We start from the raw sequence: 24,215 nt of genomic DNA, 5'->3' as shown, positions 1-24,215 counted from the left end.
GATGGTGAAATATAAAAGGTAAAACCAATACTATTAATAAACCAATTGAATAAACTGAAAAAAAACTAACGGTAAACATAATCCAATTGATGAGATTAAAGTGGTTTTGATTAACAATTACTAATGATAATCATTGAAAAAAAAAGAGATGAAGTTTTTTTTTGATAATGAAAACCGTTAGCCTTTGATTTGATTTAATACAATTTCCGGTAAAAACTTTTATTAAGGTGAAATATTGAGATAATTTCATCTGATTGTTAGGATTGAATGAATTTTCATCCTCATCTTTTCAGTTGCAAAGATACAATAAAGATGATGATGAAAAGGATTAGCACTTCAGACACTTTCCCTTTGGTTAACAAATTAAATATCTTTTCAAGAAATTAACGGTAAAAAGATAATATTGAACTTCATCTCTCCCTTTTCATTATCACCTTTTTTGTATCATCTTCAAATAATAACGTGCTAATAACGTTGATAATGGCACCTTTTTTTTCATCATCATCTTGCTGCTGAATCGGTTGAGCATTTACTTTATTCACAACTCACTCTCATTGTTGTCTCTTTCTCCCTCTCATCATCATCATCATCATCATCATCTCTCTCTCTCTCTCTCTCTACTCATTCTCACCGCAACTTCCGTGATACACTTGATTAAGCTCACTGGTTAGGTCAGATTGTGAAGAATGTTTTGACTTGGAAGAAAAAGAAAAAGAGAAGTTCTGAAAGATGAATTGGAGAAAAGAATAAAAAATTTTAAAAGAGAAAAAAAAATATTCTCTTTTATCTTTGCTTACCTGATGGAAAAAAATATAAGTACATTTTTATCATTCATGGTGATGACTTTTAATTTAGAATGTCAACTTGAGTGTAGATTATATAATATCTAATCTTGAACTGACCACAAGAATAACCTGTTGATAATAACAATAAATTGTATTAAGTCCGAATGAAAAAAGCTTTTCTATTAGTTTCGATTGCTCAAGTAATCGTAAAAACTAATTGTCAATAATTCGTGATTCAAAATTTAACGGCAATTACAAAATTTCATTCTAATTGTTATGATCTATTGGGGCAACTACATTTATTATCATTACACAGTCCGAACACTGGGTTAAGTTTATTGCAAATCAATATTTGATCAATTACATTGCAATTTCTGCTCACTGAACGAAATTGCCAAAATTGACCAATAGAACCTAAATTTACCTGTAATTAGCCAAATCATCGGTAAACAATTAAATAGTGGACAAAATGTGATCCGAAAGCAATATGAATCAGATAAATTTGAATAGAAAAAAAAATAATGATAATCAAGGGGAAAAATTTTCTTGCGAAAAATCATCAATGCAAGAGAAGCGCATGGTAAAGCAAGATGGAGCGATGAGAAGAGAGAGAGAGAGAGAGACGATGATGATGATTGTGATGAGAGATGAAGATGAAAAAAAAGGTTCAATTTTTGAAGAAACTTTTCCTGTTGATGCTTCTTGTTACGTAGAGACAAAAAATGCTTTCAACGCATTGATGTTTGTCGAAATCTCTACCCCTCCATCATCATCTCTTACCCTCCTCCTCATCCTCCCTCTCCCTCTCTCTCTCTCTCTTTCTTTCTCTCACTAAAGTAGACAAGAAAGATGATGATGCTAAGCCCCGGGAGCGTGAAATAAACTTAGGGAGCAGAAGTTCAAAGAGGATAAGTAGGTTGTTTAGCAAGTGTTTCAAGTTCAGTTTCAAGTATTCATCTCAAGGAGATAATGTTATTTGTGTTTATGGTGTAAAGTTGAATATAAACTTGACAATCCAAAGGATAAAACTGTGAACCGCTCTTGAGATCAACTTTGATACTTATCTCCATCTCCATCATCATCTTCATCCTTTTCTCCTCTCTCATCTCATCTTCCCTTTTGTTTTTTTCTCTCTCTCTCTATCTCTCTTTCTCTTTCTCATCTATTGCCATTCAAATAACAATAACATCCAATGATGAACCAGTGTAAAATGAACCGGAAGACATCAGGATGTCCACTCAAATGTGATTTCTCCGGATTTAAGGTGTCCATTGTATTGTTTATGTTAACAGTGATTTTGCCAACCTTCATTGACTGTAAGTGACCTTTAATATCAAGTAAATGCACTTGATAAATTGGCCGTTAATTGTTACAGTTAATCAACAAGTTTGCAAGATTGTCAAGATAAACTCATCAACTAAATCTTTATACATAAGGAAACAGGTTTAAGAAAAAACATTTTTCTCGTTAATTTTATCATCTTCAAAGCTCATTAGTATCATGATTATCATCCTAATCACCGTCATCATCATCATCATCAGCATAATCCACACATCACAGAAATGATAATATTTGCAAAATGCAAATTGCAAAGTAAAAAAAAACTAACAAGATCTTTATCATTAGTTGCAGTTAGAAAACATTTACAATTATAATTTACTCGCAAATCAGCTGATCCCAATCAACAATATGATGATTATGACGATGATTAGTGATGATGGACAAGATATTCAGGTAGATGCAAGGGAAAAAAAGTCACCGGTGTCAAAGTACCAGAAAACAAATATCAAGTTGACAGAAAGTTATTGTATTTACCTGAACAGTTAATTGATCATTGAAACATGAAAAAAGCAGCAAAAAAAGTATATCTTTGTAATCAATTGATTGTAATTTGTTACAACGTATTGATTGTTGTTGTTTTTGTTGACAATTAACAAAACAGTAAAAGAAAACAATAGTAACTTGACCTCCGTTAAGACCTGTGACCTTTAGATGAACAGTTTTTTTTTTGCTGACAATTTTCATGTACAAAAAACTTTCATCATTTTCCATGGGTCAAAGTTTGATAACATTAGATGAATGAAATTATTACTATTATTTTGATTGATTGATTTTACTTTTTGCAAATTCACTTGTTGATTCTCGGTAAAAAAAAAATTAGCCGGTTAATTATCGGTGGTCATTGATTGTTTGTTTAATTGTTTTCTTCTCCTCCTAATTGTCCAGGTATGAAAGTAAGCTTTGAAAAGATGACCAACCGTGATTTCCCTGGACCAACTTACTTTACTGCACGAAACATATCCTTATATGAGTGTCTAGGTTGGTGTAGGGATGAGGCCGATTGTACATCAGCATCATTTTCATTTATTGTTAATCCAATGGCTGCAAATCAGGAAACACTATGTCGACTTCAAAATGAAACCCTGAGCGGCAAAGTGTCCCAATCGATGTCATCCCAACAGGGTATCACCTCATCAACATCATTATCTTCGGGTAACCCACAGAGAGCCAATAATCTTTACTTTTTCTCCAAATTAAATCTAAGATCAGGTAAGAGGAAAAGAACAAAATTTTGGGTGAAAAAAGAAAATACAAATAGAGAAAAATTAAACGTCACCATTAAGTTCATTAGGTTTGGAACTTTTCCCTCATCATCATCATCATCATCTTCATCTTCCACCTACTCCTCCCTTTTCCTCCACCGTTCTCATCAATTTCATTCTTAAAAGTTTTTCAGGTTTTCTCATTTTAGAAATACTTGTTTCTTTCTCTCTCTCTCTCTCTCTTATTTTTCTTTCACCAAGAAAAAGCTCTGAGATTTTCACCTGAAATCACAGGTAACATATTCTGGGAATGCCAATAAAAAACCCAAGAGCTCAGAATAGCGTAACAAGTTAATGTATTAGTTTGTAAGGTGACAAAATTTTAATTCTCACTTCATGATCAATCTAATGATCTTCAGAAAGTTGTATTACTTTTAGTTCTGGTGGATATTGAGGGTGGTAGTGGAAGGAAGATGAATTATGGTGAAAACGGAAGAAGAGTAAGAATCACGGAATCGTTTTAATCAGAGTTCCAGATTCAAGTTGAAGAAAGAAGATAACATTTAAAGAGAAAGAGAGAAACTCATGATATAATTCATGACGAAAACAATGAAAATGATGATAAAGAAAGAGAAAAATATTGTCTCTTTCTTTTTCCATCTTCTTTTAAAGATGAAAAGATATTCATGGATCAAGTGAACTTTAAATACCGTTAATTTTAACTTCTCATCTGCTAACATGAGAATTTATTTGTTTTTTTTTCTTTACTTAAAGCTAATCCCTTTTATCCTTGTTAATCCGATAATCTAATGTTACTCATCTTTTACTTTGACAAATTTAGATAACATTTGCAGTCGACTTTGGACATTTGAACGTTATCCTAATCGAGTACTTCGAGGTCTCGACAATGCAATCATATACACTTCCAATAAGGAAGCTTGTTTAGCCGCTTGTTTGAACGAGGTAAGCAATTTAAACTAAATCAATTCAACAATTAACAAGAAAACAACAATATCCATGATAACAGACAATTAATCTAGATGATTTAACAGCAATTAGCCTGAAAACAATTGAATACAATGTTTAGTATTATTATTGAGTTAAATTGTTGCGTTTGTGACAAACTTATTATTTAATTAGTGATTTGATTAACTACTTGATTTACTATTAGAATTGAAACTTTTTTTGTCAAATGATTTAAATTGATTAATATACATTTCCAGGCACTTATATACTTTACTGATCACAATTAACTTTAATCATTATGATTTGGTGATGATGAGTAGCTTACACAGTTGAATAAATTGTTGTTTTAATTTTCTTGATAATCTTTCATTAAACTTTTCACATCAATAGGCCTAATCCATAATAATCCTTAATAGTTAACTTGACTAATCGTTAATTGAATAAATTACCCAACTGTAACAATGTTCAATAGTTAATTGCTACGTTAATTATTGTTAATCTAGTTGATCCCTTCCATTACTTTCAATTGTTGCTGTTGAACGGTTTTAACTTGAAAATATAATCTCAAAGTTTTTGGATAACATTCAACAACGATGTTTAATCATTTAAAACCGGAATCAACAATTAACAGTTTGCTTTCAGTTAACATTTAGATTAGATTACAATTAGCTAATCATGTTTTCACCAACAATCTGAAAACGATAATCAACAATTTGTTACCAATAACATTTTCACAATCAGTCAATCAGATTTAGCTTTCAGATATTCAAGTTAATTGTTGAAAACGGATATGGAAACGGATTAAGAAACAATTGATTGTTTCATGATAAATTTAGTAGTAGATTTTTAATTAACAGTTAGTAGTTGATTCACTTGATAATCAACAATTTTCAACGTTCATTGATCACAATGGGTTAGAATTAAGTTTTTTTTTGTCCAATCAATTTTTCCAATTTTTAGTTTACTTGATTGTGTTGACAATTAATTTACTAATTGTAAACTCTTTTTTTTTCATTGATTGTTCACAATTAGTAAATTGTGATTGTTCATCCTTTTCTTGTACTGATCTTACAATTACAAGTATGAGATTGCAAATGTATCCGTAATTTAGTTGATTAAGTTGATTTTTTTTTGCTCCGTCCCTGTTGATTTAGTTAAATTGTTCATGGTTAGTAAAAAGTTAATTGTGATTGTTGTTGCTGATCTATTGAAATAAAAATCAACAGACAGGTAAATTAGTTGGTTATTATCAATGGATAACAATCTGAATGATGATGATGCTGATGATAAGTATTGAGGGAAAACTAATCTGGGTGTATTGTTAATCTTTAAGCGGATGATCATGTACTTTACCCCCTGGGATAATCCTCAGTGGGGTGGCTTAATCATCTGACTAGGGTGTCATTGGGGTGGATTTGATAAAGATCAAGATGAGATTAAGATTATCTTTGACTAGGCTAGTGTGTCGATCAATTATTTCCTAGTTTCATTTTCTCTTATTATCTTAATATGGTCAAGTCGTGGTCAGTTTCGGTGCCGCTCCCAGGTCACTCTTGTAGTTATGCTAAATGAAAACCACTGCGATTTGATTGCACACCTTTAATCAGGTGCAGCAACGGCTTAACCTTGAACCAAGAAGAGAAAGAGAGAGAGAGAGAGAGAGAAGATGATGATGATGAAAGGAGTAAAGAGGGAGGATGAAGGAGGAAGAGCAAAGGACGATAACTGTGAGAGTTGTTTCCATCTCTTTCACTTGAATTCTGGTTCTCTTTCTTCTCATCCTAATCTTCTCTCTCTTTTTCCTCTAAACTATTCACCCTGAAATTGAACTTTTACCTGTGTATGTATTTAAGTGTATGATACGATCATCTCTCTCTCTCTCTCTCTCTCTCTCTCTCTCTCTCTCTCTCTCTCTCTCTCTAAATACGCACACATAAAGGTGTTGATACTTGTCTATTTGTCCCTTTAGTTTGTTGATACTTTGTTACCATGATTTTTTCATCTTCCAACAAGCAACAACATGGGAAAAAAACAATTCTTCTCATTGTATTCATGAATGAACGGCGTTTATCATGATGATTCAGTTATTGACTACTTAGTTCAGCTCAATCTATGACATGACAATGATTCAAGAGATTGATGATTTAAGAGAGAAAAGAAGGCAAAAAAAAAATAAGTCAGACTTTTGTTCACCAAACATACATGATACATTCTGAACAATGAATTCCAATCATCAGAATTTTTGTTTATTTTTACTCTTCATTCATTATTGTCAATCTAATCATCGTCATGATTATCCAATGGACTGAACTGATCATCTCATATATAAAATCATGATCAAAGTCTTTAATCATCGATCATTAACATTTACAGTTGAGTGAGAAGAACAAAGTTCTTACAGATTCGATGAAGAAAATGAGAGAAAAAAAAGTTCTAACATGAAAAAAGTTTCTCTCCATAATGAGAATCATGATTAATTCTTATAAATCTAATCTGTTAATTGATTGACTCAATTGTTTCATTAGGTAATGAGAACATTGATTAATCATTAATCCTACAATTGAATTTTGATCAACAATCAGGTCAAAGGTAGAAAAATATAAAACTAAACAATTAGGATGAAATGAAGATCCTGAATGATGATTATTGAATTTAATTGATTGTTATCAGGTTATCATGTAATCATAACAATTGATAATGATACTAAACATTGGTCTACAATTTAATAATCAATATATGTATTCAATTGAATTAATTAACTAGTTTTTTTTTCATTGAGAGGAAGAGGAAATCAATTGTAACACTGTTGTTGATTATCAATGATCAACAAACAATCATACATATTAAATTGGTTGTTGATTGAGTTTCTTTTCAATATCTTAATAGTAAATAACCAAGTTTATTGAAGTTTATTCAACTTGTTTAAACTTAAATTGTGTTCCGCTTGTAAATTAACAATCAAAAGGTAATAATAATAACGATAATGATAATACAGGTAAGAAAATCGTAAAAAAAAATTAACAGCAAAATCATTTGGTAAAACTTGATAATCAACAAAGTATATTAAATCTCAAAGGTAAATTCAATTCTTGATACAATTTAAATTGGTTAAAATTAGTATTCTGATTGTTAATCAGGAAAAAAAAAATTTACAAATTATTTCATCCAAATCATGATCAGAATTAATCTCACATAGAGAGTTAATCAAATATTTAATGAGCCAGAATCATGATCATTATTATTATTATTATTATGAAATACACTTGATTATAACGACAATTAAGTTAATCAGATTCGATAATGTCTCTTGTTAAGTTAATCAATTGATTGAATTACATGAATAAGTTTTCATAAAATCATAACTCTTTTTGTTTAATAGTCTCAACAATCAAGTTAAATTGTTTATGGTTAAGGAATTGACCTTAATTCAGTTTACTGATGTGAATGTAAAGTTAATTGTTTCCAATTAAATTAATATTCAATAGCGGATAAGAAACGGATGTAACAGGATTAATATTATTATAAACAATTTAACATTCACAGTTAGTTTTTGATTAGTAAAATGATTGTTAGTTAATCAAGTTAAATGATTAATGATTAGAAGGGAAAAATTAATTTCTTTTGTATTTAAATTAACACAATTTATATTTTAAACTCTCATCATGTTAATCAATCAACTAATCTTAAATTGTGATCTAGTTAAAACTATTAACACTTGGTTTATTATTATTATCTAATTGTAATTTAAATCATAATCAAGATATATAAATTTTCATGACCGAGTTAATTGTAATAAGTTAATTGTTTACACACGTATCAATGTTAATCTTAATTGTCCGGATGGAAACAAAAAACTGGTATCATCACGATATTATTATCATGGTGTTAATTGCGAATAATTAATTAACTAATCAACCTTTTTTCAAATGAATTTCTTAATTGTGATTTAGGTTCGTTTCCTATGTCGATCCGTTGAATTTAATTACGTTACATTATCTTGCCATTTATCGGAATATGACCGACGATCGCCTGGGGCATTTCCCGTTGATTTAATTGAGTCCCAAGGAGTTGATTACTTTGAGAATGCTTGTCTTCAAGGTAAGAAATTAAATCTTTTCCATGATTAGTTAATTGTCACAGTGAAAAACCATTTGAATGTGTGTTAACTTATTGACCAATATAAGGTTGACCCTGTTGAAAAAAAAGGTAGAGAGAGACAATTAGTTAATTGAATGATTACCAAGAAACAGAAACAACGTGAAAATCAATAACAATTAAGGTTAATTGTTGTGAAAAATTGGATTAGTTGTTAATGTCATGATTGTATCTGTTTATAATAATTAGCTAACCAAATATTAATCATATTGTTAAGATGAAAACCTGATTAGATTGTTAATTGTTTACAATTTAATAGAGGATGAAAAATGATGAATTAATTAAAGGGATAAATTATTGATGATTAGTAAATCTAATTGTGATAATCACCAACGTGGAGGTTTAACACTTAGCAACAATTTAGAGATACATATATAAATCATTGGACAGAAAATGGTGTTGATTGTTTGAGGAAAGATTAATGATTTAAACTAAATTAAAGGGTTAAGTGATTTGAGACAATTTAGTAACTAAGATAATTGAAATAAATGGATTATTAGAGTTAATTGAAGCAAATCAAAGAAACAGGTAAAACATAATTACAATACAAGAAAATCTTGTTGATTGGTAATAAAAAAAAGAGTAACAATCAAGGATGAAAATTAATACAATTGTAACAATCAACGAGTTAATTGACACAAATGAGAAAATGAAAATTAATTTCTTTTCAATCTCTGGACAACAAGTAACAATAAGATTGACCATTAACATTGAATTCTCACAGAAATTTTTTTTCTCTTCACAAACAACAACAACAACAACAATCTTTCATGTAATGGTCATTATAATGGTCACTCTTTGAATATATCAACACACCTTTGTAATGATCAACATAATCGTTTCATAATCAAAGGATAATTTCATCATGATTCAGTCAATGTTAACCTTTACAGTGAAAACTTGAGCTCCCATTTTACTGAAATTCATTACAATTTGTATCAGCTATTCATAGTTTCATCATGATAGTAATCAAGCCATCATTAGCATCATCACCATCAGTATTATTATCATCATTATCATCATCATCATCATCATGTTAATATGTTTTTTGTTTTCTAAAACTATCCAACAATTTAATATGATATTAAATTGTTGTAGATAGACTTTGTTATGACATTTTAAAGTCTTTTCAATACTTTAACATAGTGAAAAAAATATAATAATGTGTAAGAAAAACTTGAATGAATTATTCTGAATGTAACGAACCGTTGAATAGGATGATGATGATGATGATGATGATGATATAAAGTTATCATCCCTTTATCGTACTAGTACTTAGTGCTGCCAGGCGCGGAAATAATAAACACACAATGAGTTGAAGTGTTTCTTATTGTGCTGTTGATTAGACTACTTTGAATTTCCGATGAAATTTACTCAGCGTTTTCCTGGATCGTTATTTTCAACTTTCTTTTTTTTCTAATCCCCCATGAAAGAAGAGGTAATGATTGTCATCATCAAACGATAGAGCTGAACAATTAACCGTAATAGTCAATCATTAACAACTTAAATCTCTTAGGCTATTAAATCTGCTCTCCATTGGGAAAAAAATTCAACAATCAGGAAAAACACCGTTAACTTTTTCCTTTCACATTTGATATTGTTTTTAGCGTCTCAACGTATATATCAGATAATAATTATCCATTTGAACCCATTGATTGTTTTCTATCAACCATTTATTGGATAGTAATAAATATCAGGTCGTATTACAGTTTAAAAAAAAGGGATAACTGTTTAACCATAATCATTTTTGTTGGATGATTATGTTGACGTTTCTTTGGTTATGATTATGATGATGAAAGGGTTTCTGGCTTTACCTGCACAGGAACAATATTATCCTTTTGTCAGGTAGGCTTCAATGATTTCCTATCTCTTTTCATGTTGTTCATCATGAACTCTAATACTATTAGAGATGTTGGTGGATGATGATGGTGATGGTGTTGGTGTTCATGTAGATGTTGATGGAGAAGAAGAGAAAATAACTCGGAAGAAGTCATTGGGAAGGAGAAATGATGAAGGCAACTTTGTCTGCTTCTTTGCTCTCTCTCTCTCTCTCTCTCTAATTGTTATGTAACATGTTTAATGTTGCATTGTGATGGTGATGATGATGAAGATGATAATAACAATGATTAAGAATGGTGATGATTATGATTATTTAGAAGAAAAGATGATGATGATGAAAAGAGAAAAAAAAATTCCGAGAAATGAATTAGACAAAGTATATTATCACCACATTAAGAATTAGACTTTACCTGTAATACTTTGATTTTACAACAATTGTTATCATAGTTTAGCGACACAATTAACTGATTAGGGAGAATCAATTGATTGCTGATAAATCGATAAGTTGATTAACTTAACAATTGAAAGGAAATTAACTCTTTGTTTACTTTTGGATTATCGGGATAATCGGTAATCTTTGAGATGAATGAAGATCATGGTAATTAAGATTTATTTTGTGTTTTCGTTGTTAATTGTTACCTTAATTGTGAAGATTTTTTTTTCTATTCGTTGATCAGAAAATTGGGAAATTTTTCATCACTTGATTAGAATCACAATTAATTTCGTAACAATTTGATTTAATTGTTGTAATAGAGGAAGGAAAAAAAGTTTTGTCGTTACAATGATAAAAATCAACAATTGATTAACATAACAATTAACTTTACCCTTGACCTTGATTAAAGTGAATTAAATTGGAAAACTTGAAACAAAGAAAAGGTTTGTAACCATAAAGTGATTTAAATTGTTGTAATAATAATAGCAAACAATTAAGACTATTACATGTCTGATTCCAATGATGATAAGTTGCTGTTGTTAACTAATTGTTGGAGTTGATTTGATTAAGTTAATTATCTCGAGAGAGAGACCAGCAGAAAGGGTTAACAGGGAAAGAAAAAAGGTTAATTGTTGATAATTTAAACTACTAGTAAATAACAACAATCAACCAATTGTGTCTGTGTTTATGTTTCCAATTCAATCAAAAAAGGATCAAAGTGATTGGGAAAAAAATGATAAGCAATTTGTTGATCATTTTGGTTCAATGGTTTTCCTAATGGCTGATGCTTCCGGAATGATGAAGATAAAAGATGAAAATGATCATCATCTTAATCCTCATCATGATCAATATATATAAATGAAATTCTCATCATCTTGGATAATCTTTCACCACAAATCTCGAGAAAAAAAATTGACAATTTTTGCTTCAATTGATTGCGAACGAGAAACTTTCAAATCACTGATCCGAACTTGAGATCAGAACTTTTGAAAAAGAACAAAAAAAATCATGATTGATTCAGTAGATCAGAGTTTCTAATTGTTTCTCTTATTTATCATTTAATTGTAGATTTATTTATATATATAGATGAAGAAACAATCAGGAGATTACAATTAAAATAAATTGTTTGCAGGAACCAGAAATTAAGATTAACCAGAATGATAATAATAACAAAGAGATTAACAATCAAGACTTACCTTTTCCGATTCTCATGATTAACATACAGTTACAATCAAGACAACAATCGTTAGTTAGTTAATTAGTTAACAAGTTATTCCTCTTAATTATATATAAATATGATTGTTTGTATATTCCGAGTGTTCAGAATAATCAGAATTAATTATCATGGAAAAAAAATAAATGATTTTCGACTTGAAAGATTAGATTATCTTGTGAAATCTTTTAAATCTAATGTTAACCTAACCCTTGTTGAGTTAATTGTTGTTGATGATAATCCGTTATAAACAATAATCATCTTCCATGATGATTAACAATTAAAACTATTCCATAATCATGATGAACTTTACCTGAGAATTGGGTTAAACTTAGTAATCTCTCTGGGTCAAAACAATTAATTTAATCACTGCAACGATTAACAAACAAACTCCTAAACTTAGCTGATACAAACAATTAGTTGATTGTCTCCGAATAACAATAATAATAAGTTAACATAAAATTAATACAAAATCAATTGGTTGACAAGATTTAAACTGATTCCATGTTGTTGATAATCAAATTAACTAATTGTTGTAACTTTTTCTCATTTTCAGCTGATGATATTTGCCAAGATCAACAAGTTTATGATTATGCTAAATTGGGTTTACCATTAAACAAGATTGCCAAGTTTGTTGAAGTTAATTATTATCCTGACAAAGAGCTACTGGTAAGTAATTAATTAATCATTAACACAATTAACCTCTAAAAGAAAACACTTATCAATTAATCATCATTAACAACTTGACAAACAATAACAACAATTAGCACCCACTCAATGTAAACATAGCACAAGAATATGAAATCTTATTGATTATTGTGATTATCACCTTAATCATGATAATTATTATTATTAAATTTGATTATTGGTTAACCAGATAGGAATGAAATTAAATTTTGAGATGGCCAAAAGTTTTAACAATCAACTTTGTTCAAGTTTGATTGTTACAACATTTTCATGAGGTTGAATACAAAAAATTCATAACAAAATCGTAAAACCATTTAACAGAAAAAAAAATGATTTCATATTTTTCCTGATTCAACAATTTAAACCATCACCATTAAAGGTTTACAACAATCAGATTTAATTCTTGGTATATTAAAGTTTGTTAAAAAAAGAAATCATCTTTCAGCAATCAGTTAACAACAATCAACGGCATTTGCTTTATCCATAAGTTGATATCGCTTTTAACAAAATATATATCATTGAAAATTGAACATAATGACCGGTACTAAATTGACCTTATAAAAAGGTACACAGGTAGATGATGATGAGAGAGAAAGAGAGAGAGAGAGTCCGATTTGCTTCCGTGTTTCCAATAATATCAGCGTAACCCCTTCATGTAATAATGACCCATACAAGAGAGATGAAGACAAATGATGAAGATGATGAGGATGATCAATTAAAGTCCATTTCTTGTTGATGTGAGGGAGAAAATAATCATTCTCTATCATTAGAACTTTTTAGAACTTTTTTTTTGCTCCTTCACCTTAATCTATTTCTCTCTCTCTCTCTCTAATCAATATCCGATAATCGTTATTATATTAACCATTATCATCATCATTATCATGTTAATCATCATTAAAAATTATTATTTTCTATTAAATTTAAGTGAATTAACTGGTTTAGTTTTTAATTCCTTAATCATTAACAATCATGATTAGATTTTTGTTACACAATTAAATTTCATGATGAATATTTTAAATTGAGTTTGAATCTGTTTTTTTTTTCAAGGTCAATGATGACAATCATCATAATAGTAATAGTAATCTCAATCATCAGATGATCAATTTAGTTTTATCAATTGTAACAAGGAAGAGATTAATTATCATGCTGATTTTGTTTACTACTCACTGATTACAGTAATCATATTGGGGAAAAAATAACAATTAAAATTATGATTAACTTATATGTAAAATTGTTAGTTAATTGTTGAGGATTAGTTTGTTTTTCTGCATAATCATAATTACCTTTTCAACTAAATTAGTCTTCTAGCATCTCAATTAACTCAATTGTTGATCTCAACCGGTCAGGTAATTTAATCCCATTCATGATAATCAAATATTACAATTCAAATTTCTAGCTACTTATCCAGCTAATTTTAATTGTTGATGTTGAAACTTTTTAATTTAGTTGAAAACATGATCATAATCAAATCAAGTTAATATTCAATCATCAATATTTACATAAAAGATTAGCTTAATTTCCTGATTATAATCTTGATTGTGATACAAACCAACCAACCAACTAACAATTAACTTTCACTCATCTAAACAGTTATGAATTAGAATCACAATTAATTGATTGTGATAACAAATTAACACATGATAATCATCATTTTCATAAACTGTCAATAGATCAACTTGATAAGTCAATCATGATTAACTTTTCTATCAACTAATCAGCTCTTTAATCCGATAAAACTTTGATTGTTTCGATTAAAAAAAAATTCTCTCTCTATTTTAATCCAACAGGTAAAATCTCAAAGTGGTTGTATTCGGGCTTGTGCCATTGAAAATGAATTCATCTGTCGGTCAATCTTATATCGTCCATCATTTGAAAAGGGTCAACCTAATTGTGCCCTTTACCATCTTGACCATAAAACCTTTCCCGATGGATCGGAAACCTTTTCAACGGCCTCACTTCCGTTATTTGATTCCGGTGAAACAAGTGCCGTTTATCTGGAAGCCTCATGTACAAGTAAGTTGAATATTCATCATTATCTCATCATCATCATCATCATCATCTCACCCCCACTTCAAACTGACACTTCCACTTTGATGTGTATCAGTATCATTATCCTTTCAATGATAAACACTTTGAATAAGTAACACGATAACACGTATATTATTTACACTGTGTTACCTGGACTCTGCCTTGAGGCTATTATTATCTCATCATTTTATTTTGATTTTTCGTCATCATTATCATCAGAATTGTTTCAATCTTTTTCTTTTACTCAGTGAAAATGCCGAGAAAACAAGTCTCCAGGTGAATTAAGACCATTATTATCATCTTAGATTCTTGTTCATTATCTTCATCATCATGTTACCTGTTCAAAGAGATGAAGACAATTACCTGTATATTTAGGAGGAGAAATAAGATGAGAAAAATTTATTTGATTCTTTTAACACGCATTGCGGAAATTGAAATGAATTTTTCATGTAAAATTCATTGAAATATTAACACAGAATTTAGATTATATGAAAGAAGATACAAAAATTTTCTATCGATTCAATTCTTAAGAATCGCCATGAAATGGACCATCAGAGTGGTCAAGTATCGGTCATAATGTGAAGTACTTCAGTTGAGTAAACTGAAAGTAAATGTGATGATATTGGTTCGTTCAGGGGATCATTGAAATGATCATCATATCGTTGGCACTTCCTCATTGGATTTGCAAGAATTGATTCAGAAAACACCAAAAAAAGAAATCCAAATGAGGTGGAAGTGGAAAAAAAATGAGGATGAGAAAAGTTTTCTCTCTCTCTCTCTCTTTCTTTCTTTCTTTCTTTTTTTCTTTCTCTTGACTTACTAATTGGTTTCTTGTTTATTATTATTTTGATTGATTGTGATTCTTTCAGATGATTCAACACCAGTACCACCCCCACCACCACCTCCACCCTCTTCATCCGGTCCAATGCATCAACAAACAACTACACTCAATGGTAAACCTTCAGTTATACCCGCCTCCACACAACCACCAATATCATCAACACTTCCGGTTCGTGATGAAACCAAAATGGATCCATCCTGTGATGCCCTCGGGGTTTGTTACGATGTTACCCTTAAATGTACCGATACAAGGATAATGGTCAATGTAAAGACATCTCGACCCTTTCATGGTCGCATCTATGCCCTTGGACGAAGTGAAACTTGTAATGCTCACATAAGAAATAGTCAACAATTTCAACTGGACATGTCACTGGTTGGTCAAGATTGTAACACCCAATCATTGGTAAGCTAATTGATATCCAATTCAATTGTAAAAGAAAAACAAAAATCAAAACAACTAAACCAAACTTCAATCACTCATAGTGAACAAATTAATCTGAGTCTTATAAAATCATCTCAATATCATGGAGAAATTTTCAAACTCAATCCTTGACCAGTTAATCTTATCATCTTGTTAATCATCAACTAATCTCACTATCAGTGAAGATTAACTCTCTTAATCTTATTCCCATATAATCTGATCAATGTTGGGCCTTTTCTTTTCACCATATTACCTGAATTCATCATCTTCATCCTACTTTACCTCCTCCATACAAATATTTCTCTCTCAAACATTATCATTACCATTATCATTCTTATCTTCATCATCATCTCTCTCTCTCTCTCTCTTGTTATCCCTTTTTGTTAAATATCAAGTTTTCAATTCATACCTTTTAAATAGTAACCTGCCAATACCATTCATTTGAAATCTTGATGAATGACCACTTAATCTTATCACCTCCCCTCTTCTCTCTCTCTCAGTCTCTCTCTCTCTTACTTTCTTTCTCTCTCAGAAAGATGACCTAATGCCCTCTTCCTTTCCTCTTCTATGTGATCCCTTAACCAATTCTCAGGTACCAGTTGATACAACAACTTCCTGCCACAATTAACAGCAAATCGTATTGTTTAAAGATTAACCATCAATAACTCATCATCATTATCATCCTACTTGGAACATTAATTTTACTCTCTGACCATTCATATTGATAGAGTAGCTTTTTGTTATTGTAGTTGTTCATTACATGATGTGAATATCAAATGAATCGGAAAAGAAATGAGTAAAAATTGATAAATCATGATAATCAAGGCAAAGAGGGAAATTAAGAATTCAAATTACTCACCATTATAGCGACAATTAACACTGAACAATTTACGATCTCTCAAGAAACAAATCAATCGTAGGATAAATTTTCCGATAGAAATTCAAATAAATCTCTTGTATAAACTGGTCACTTATTCATTGAATATTTTGAATAAATGGTCAAGTCTCTCTCTCTCTCTCTCTATTGGTCAAGTTATATTGTTGAATTTCATGATTGAATAATCTTCATGTTCACTAACCTGACTACCCGATGAACCAATAGCCCAACAATAATAACAATATACAAACAGTACAATTGATATGAAATTGAAGTGAAGGAGGAAAATAAATAACAAACTGATCGTTATCATGAATTGGTCAACTATTAATATTTTTCTGATTTCTGATTCTATTACTTTATCCACACTAATCCCTTTGTTATCCTTTTATTATTATCATTTGACCATTTCTATTATAATATGTGTTAATTTATATACTCTCATAATCAAAGATACAATTGTTATCATACAACAGACAAGATTTACTAACATAAACTGGACAATAAGTTGACCATTACCTTTACCATACCTTTCATGATTATTGTGTCTGTATATCAAATTTACTTAGCTCAGTAATTTTGTCCCATTTTTTTACCGTTATAATCGTAAGGTCATCATGTTATTTATGATAAAGTCGGATGATGATGATGATGATGATGCTACTGTTGTTATACCTGTTGATTATGATGACTTCCTTGTTGTTGATTATATCACATCAACAATAGACTTTGTCATGACAATTGTTTTCTTAACCCACTACCGGATAATTAGCTTACTCTAATTGAGATAATTAATTTCTACCTTGACATTGATCTTTAACAAAATGACCATTTCCTACTTTTTCTTAATTCTTAATGAGTTTCTGGTCTCTTGGACTTACGATTAATTAAATTATCATCTATCTCTCTTTTATCTTAATAATAATCGGCTAATTTTGTGTCTTAATTTACCTCTTTTACCGTAACAAATTGTTTCTCACTAATTAAAACAACCTCATCTACAAGTTGATCTTTCGTTGAATTACAATTAACTTACTATTGGAGTTCTGGTTTATTCTTGTTTCTTGTTTTCTATTGTCTTAATCATCTTCTCATGATTTGATAATTGATTGTTATTCTTAATCTTTTCTTAATTGTTACAATTTACAGTCTGGTGTTTATACTAATACTGTTGTCCTTCAACACCATAACGTTGTCCTTACCAAAGCGGATAAAGTTTACCATGTAAGGTGTACCTATGAAACTACATCGAGAAATGTTTCATTCGGAATGATGCCCGTCAGGTAATTAGGTTAATTGTCCATTAATTAGATTCAATTAGTAATTTGATTTCATCTTTTGTCAAACAGAGATCCTGATACTTTGCAAATCACTTCATCGCCTGAAGCTCCGTTACCTAAGATTTTAATCTATGGGTCAGATGGACGAGAAGCTTCAACTGTCCGAATCGGTGATCGATTGACCTTTAGAATTCAAATTCCCGAGTCAACACCTTACGGTATTTTCGCTCGTTCTTGTGTTGCAATGGCCAAAGATGCTCGAAGTACCTTTGAGATAATCGATGACCACGGGTAAGAAGAAAAAAACAAACGACAAAACAACAATAAGTGACCATTGAAACTTGACCAATATCTCTTACAATCTTTATTATTATTATTATTATTATTATTCCTTAAGGTGTCCTGTTGATAATTCAATTTTCCCAAGTTTCATGGAAAACGGAAATGCTCTTGAAAGTAACTACGAAGCCTTCCGGTTCACTGAATCTTATGGTGTAATCTTTCAATGTAACGTTAAATATTGTATCGGAAAATGTGAACCAGTAAGTTGTTAACAGTTAATTTAAATCACCTAATACAATTTGCTTAATCAATTAACTATCTCTCACCTTTTTTCCCATGTGATTATCATTAATCTGTAATAATAATAACATTATTCATGGGAAAATGAATATTACCTTCACCCTGACAATCAATTATCATTCATAATTTCAATACAACTTTTAACCTGCAAACATTTAACATGATGATGATTATAATTATCACCAATTCCCACCATGTTAACAGTTAATTCATGATATTATTTACCTGTGAACTGTTGTCCTAATGATGGTACTTTCTTTGTTTACCCTAAGGTTATTTGTACTGCTGGAAGGGAAGAGATCACTTCATGGGGACGAAAACGTCGATCAGCCCATTATGAGACCGACGATGAGATGACCTTAAGTCGAGAGATTTTAGTTCTCGATTTCAATGATGCCGATGCCGCTCGATCAACAATGGATCCATTAAATGCCAATGGTAAATGATAACTCTCTCTCTCTCTCAAATATTATTCAACAATTTCGATATTTTTCTTAGAACTTTTTTCTAACTTTTCGAAACTCTTTTCTTCCATAGAATCATTTTCTAGGGAATCAATTATCTCAATGGATCGATGTGCATCTCGAACCTCATTGATGGCCTTAAGTGTAATTAGTGCTCTACTTTTAGTTATGTACGTTTGTACTGTTGCTTATTTCACTGCACACCGGCGGATGAAATTACCCACCAAAGTTACCCTTCGATGAGAATTAATTTAGTTCAATTATAAAGCCTGTTCCATGTTTTTGTTGATCATCATCACCATTTCACCAGCGAAAACACCACAACCTCATCATTCACCATTCATCATTCATCATGAGACCAATTGATTCATTTAAATTAAATGCAAATTTACCTTAATTACTAATGGATAGTAAGTTATATCTCTCTAAAAAGGAAGCAAACAAAAAGATACATTTGTCCAAAAACTGACCACTCACAAATCCCCACCGTCACTAATATCCCACCTTTGGTGTTTCCATTGATTTTTATATATATTTGATTATACATGATTTAGTTAATTGCTCATCATCTTTACCCACCTTAGTATAATAGAGTAACAATTTGATTACATACAATTTGATGAAAGGGAACAAAAAAAAAAGTTTAATTGAAATTTTTCATCTCTTAATTGTTTTAATTAACATGCAAACTACTCAAACCCACCTAACCAATTATTCAATTGATGTAATCAAATCAAATTTCTTACTCTTTTACACTCTACTCATTATTTACCATTATCACCTTGACCTTATCGAGGATGAACTGACCCCCACCGTGTGTTTATATATATAAAAAACAATGGACTGACCACAAGTCAAAAGGCAAATGAGTCTTTGTGATATTATTTATTGCTTTCTTTTTCTCATCTTCTTATCTTCTTCTCTTTCTCTCTCTCTCATGATGACAATTTTAATCAACTACTGATTCTCATCCTTTTTGTATTCCATCCAATTCTGTCTTCAATTCTTTGGGAACTCTCTCTCTCTCTCTCTCTCTCTCTCTCTCTCTCTCTCTCTCTGTTTCATCATCATCTTCTTCTACCTGTTGCCCTCCACCACCTTCATCCTCTTCCTCATCTTTGTTTCCTTTCACCATCCAAGTGAAGATGAAATCAGTTCCTCTTTCATTTCAAAAGTTTACCTGGTCATGCATTACTCATGGTAATCGAATTTGCATTTATGAACTTTTTGCCCTTGATTTTGATTCTTTTAAATTATATAAATCAAACCAACAGAAAAGAAAAATATAATAATAAATTACTATCATTATCTTTAATCATCATCATCATGTAATGATTAACACCCACAAGTCATGGTAGAGATGAGGATGGAGAGAGAGAGAAGAAGAAGAAGAAAAAAAATTGAACAGAATTTAATTCCAATATTTATCTTGACCACTCAAGTAAAAGGCTAATTCAAGTTACTATTATCATCTGAATCTTGACCACTACAATTATGGGTCAAACTTTTGAATTGGGTAACCAGATAATTTCAATTCCCCCACCAACAACCACCTTAATTGTTACATTTGATTACAAATTCTGGCAATTTAATCAAAAGTTGATTATGATGATGATGATGATGAAAACAATTTGATTTCAATTTTGTCTCTTAACAATTTGTTTTTTAATTGTTCTAATCGTTTTTTTTGATTGTAAACAATTAAATTATCCTCCCTTTCCTCTTACCTATCTGTAAATGATTAAACAATTATTGATTAATTGAAATAATTTGAAATCAAATTTAAGTCCCAGAAACAATAATTACTAATTTATTGATTACTAGTAATAAATTACAATCATTATAATGTTTTAATCATCATCAATCAGTTAATTGTGAACAATTTTCTTACTCCCTTAACCTTTTACTTAAAATCAAATTTCATTAATTCATCAAATTATAATCATTTGATCATTTTCACCTGTTTAACTTTTAACCATTATAATTAAAATTGTCATCATCAATTTGGATCAATTGATTAAAATTAACAATTTCTAAACTTTGAAAGTTTAGATTCAAAGTAATTAGAGCACTTTTCTTGGTGCTTATCCCACCTCCTCTAATCACCCTCACACTAATTGTGAGATGAATGGTTGTAAAACTTTAATTTTTTTATTGTTCATCAACACAATCAACAAATTAATTTATTTTCAAATTTAATTACAATAAAAATTCAATCTGTATATGCATTCAATTAATTGTCTACCACTGTAACTATCCTACTCTCAGAGTCAAGAGTATCAAATTTACCAATAGTACACAAATTACCCTCTTAATTAGCACCTAAAGGTTAATTTTGGTTTAGATAGTCAAATAAATTAACAATTACAATTAAAAAAACTCGAAAATTTAGAGAATTAATCGAACGCCATCTATACGAAACCGAAGAAACTAACGTAACCCTTTTCTTTTCTAATTTTTTGAACATTAATTTTAATTTGGTTTCTATTAATTTAATTTTTCTACTTAATTGATTTTCTATTTTTTAATTGTTGTTTATCTTTTAATTAGATGTTTAAAGTTAATTAATTTCTCTCCTTTTTTTCCATTACCAATGTTTCTCGTGTTCTCTTCCAATGTTATCTAATCAATTCTTCAACATTAGTTGGTTTCTTTTCTCATGGTTATTACTCTGTAATTACATTTTCTTCTTAATTTTTTTGTTCTCTTCTCTTCAATGGATTCAATTGATTAACATTTGATTTCTCTGGGTTGTAATTTAATCCTGAGAAAATTAAGATTGATTCCTGTTGGTGAAAAACTGGATTCATTTTAATAAACCAAGACGGACACAATTCCATGGCTTCATTTGCCCGCTCTCCTCCTATATAAATGTCTCTACCTCTCTCACTCTTGACCACCACCAAGGATTGGACCGGATCTTTGGAATATAATTTTCAAATGCACTATGTCAGTTAATTAATTTGATGGACATTGACACCGATTCACACATCACAAGTTGGAGGATGAACAAGCGAAAAAAAAGAGAGAAGAGAACAAAAAAAAACGGAATGAGAAGCCTCAACAAATACCCACCATTAAAATGGCACCAATTTGGTTTCTCTTGATTATCTTAGCCCATGTTTCAACCTGTTACACTTTAATGGAGTAAATTCTGGTGGCATTGACTTACTGGAGGAATATAACTGGTGAAGGAAAAAAAAAGCCAAAATCAATTCCAATAAAATGATTTTCTTCACTGGGGTAATCAATTGAAAAACCTTTAAAAGACCCACAAAAATATTACCTGATGAACAGCGACAATGTTGTGTGAAACAAGATGTCAAATTTTCATGGCAATTTCATTATGGTCAAGTGATTTTAACAATAACTCTGTTGACCTGAACAAGCTGGAAATTGATTCATTCCATTATTCCAATTTTATCAATCAACTGGATGATTAGATATTAAACCAAATCAAGAATATGAATAGATGAAATTACATCTTTTTCCATCCATTGATCATCATCATGTTTAGAATGTAATATTTACCTTCTATTTACAATCAACATGCACCATTTATATGTTACATTCATTTGGATACTAATACAATTGGCAACTGATGGACAAGAGAGAAACTGCAAATCCTAATCAATTAACTGTAACAATTCAATTGATTGCCTCAATAGAAACATCATCATCACTATCACCCATCAACAACAACAACAACAACAACAAAACATCGAAACCAGAATCAGCAAACCTTATAAACAAAACCTGACGGAAGTCACCAATTATTATCATTCACCATAACCTTCATTACCAACATTAAATTTATTCACCATAATTATCATGAAAAAAGTACAATTTTTGGTTCAGTTGGATTTCAACACCATCAACAATAAGAAGACCTTAAGAGAGATTATTTTTCTTGCTTTCATCTAGTGCAAGGAAAAATGTTGATGATAAATTGAACCTGAAGAAGTGAAAGGTCAACGGTTAACATATAAAAGCTCCAATGGTCAGCATTTAATTTGGTTATCATCATATTCAGGCAACAAATCAAATGAAGACAAGGAATGACAATGAGACTCTGGTGATGTGCTGATGGATATGATTAGGATGAGGATGAGAAGTGAAAATCATTTGACCATCAATCCACGGGTCAATTGATATAAAAACGAGTTTTCAAGAGAAAAGAACTTTTTTTCTCTTTCTTTTGGTTAGTTTCAAGCTTCGTTGTCACTTCACCAGAATTTTTTTTCTCTCTCTCTCTCTCTTTTCTCACAATCAATTGAACGGTTTACTGGTTGATTGTTGATTATTTATGAACTTTTACTGAGGAATCAGATTGAGAAAAACTCTCACAGACCTGACGGAAACGTCAACATTTTTCTGTTGACGAATTGGTAAATCATCATTCAGCTAATTGTTAAACAACTAAATCAGTGATATTTATTTAATTATACAGATAATCAATCAGATGATCCAGACCAGAGGAAATAAGAAATGCCAACAATAGGACTTAATCCAGTTCAATTAATATGTAAACAGGAAGACAACCATTGGTCCATAAGCGTTTATTTCCTTAAATCATCAGCAGATGAAAAAATTGATTAACAATTTAAATTTGATGTGAAAATTATGTCATTTTAATCATCATTTGTCTCCTAATTGTTAATTTATGTTTAAGACAATACCAAGATTGACAGGAATTAACTTGATCCGTTAACAATTAACTGATAACTCAACACACACAATTAATTGATATTTAACTGTTAATATTATAACAACATGATACCAATTTAATTGTTTGGTATTTCACTTAAATCAAGTTATTAATTGAAGTTAATCAAGTGTCAATGAACTAACCATTTAATTGACCAATGGTTAACCTTTTAGTTTTTCCTAATGATTTTTTCTTAATCATTTATATAAATCAAAACATTTATTTACTATTTTTGTTTACAATTAACTGTCTACCACCACAATAACAATAACAATTAACTTCCTGGTTTCAATTGTTAAGATGTTACCGTTATGAATTTTGTTAATTTGTTTTTGTTTCTATTTTTCCTGGTTAGTAAATTGTTACAATTAACCCATTTAAATGTAACATTGAT

At 30.1% G+C, this 24,215-nt stretch overlaps 1 protein-coding gene across 3 annotated transcripts; it reads left to right on the top strand.

Annotated features, from left to right (window-relative positions):
- Window positions 1-1,723: 1,723 nt before the first annotated feature.
- Window positions 1,724-23,737, top strand: LOC128392747 (protein let-653-like). 3 transcript variants are annotated; one of them, XR_008326029.1, is made up of 13 exons: window positions 1,724-2,101; window positions 3,012-3,335; window positions 4,170-4,291; window positions 8,245-8,392; window positions 12,491-12,603; window positions 14,409-14,634; window positions 15,519-15,892; window positions 17,937-18,070; window positions 18,137-18,358; window positions 18,465-18,609; window positions 18,922-19,087; window positions 19,187-23,314; window positions 23,564-23,737. XR_008326029.1 is itself a non-coding variant. In XM_053352830.1 (12 exons), exons 1-12 carry the CDS (start codon window positions 1,978-1,980, stop codon window positions 19,354-19,356), a joined length of 2,268 nt encoding a protein of 755 aa, XP_053208805.1. In that variant the 5' UTR covers window positions 1,724-1,977; the 3' UTR covers window positions 19,357-23,737. The 3 variants fall into 3 exon arrangements, 1 of the variants encoding a protein (XP_053208805.1); XR_008326030.1 differs by having other exon boundaries at window positions 19,187-23,501; XM_053352830.1 differs by having other exon boundaries at window positions 19,187-23,737.
- The last annotated feature ends 478 nt before the right edge of the window (window positions 23,738-24,215 follow it).

This window comes from Panonychus citri, unplaced genomic scaffold (assembly GCF_014898815.1).
Source record: "Panonychus citri isolate SS breed McGregor unplaced genomic scaffold, ASM1489881v1 Contig00136, whole genome shotgun sequence".
Classification (NCBI taxonomy): domain Eukaryota; kingdom Metazoa; phylum Arthropoda; class Arachnida; order Trombidiformes; family Tetranychidae; genus Panonychus; species Panonychus citri.
The sequence above is the reverse complement of the archived record's forward strand: the minus strand, read 5'-3'. Positions and strand labels throughout refer to the sequence as shown.

What these genes read in the sequence shown, in the direction of transcription:
- LOC128392747 (XM_053352830.1), top strand. Translation starts at nt 1,978, where the DNA reads ATGATGAACCAGTGTAAAATGAACCGGAAGACATCAGGATGTCCACTC. An exon ending in ATCCTGACAAAGAGCTACTG is followed by an intron (nt 12,604 to 14,408) that starts GTAAGTAATTAA and finishes TTAATCCAACAG; the next exon opens with GTAAAATCTCAAAGTGGTTG. An exon ending in TTCGGAATGATGCCCGTCAG is followed by an intron (nt 18,071 to 18,136) that starts GTAATTAGGTTA and finishes TTTGTCAAACAG; the next exon opens with AGATCCTGATACTTTGCAAA.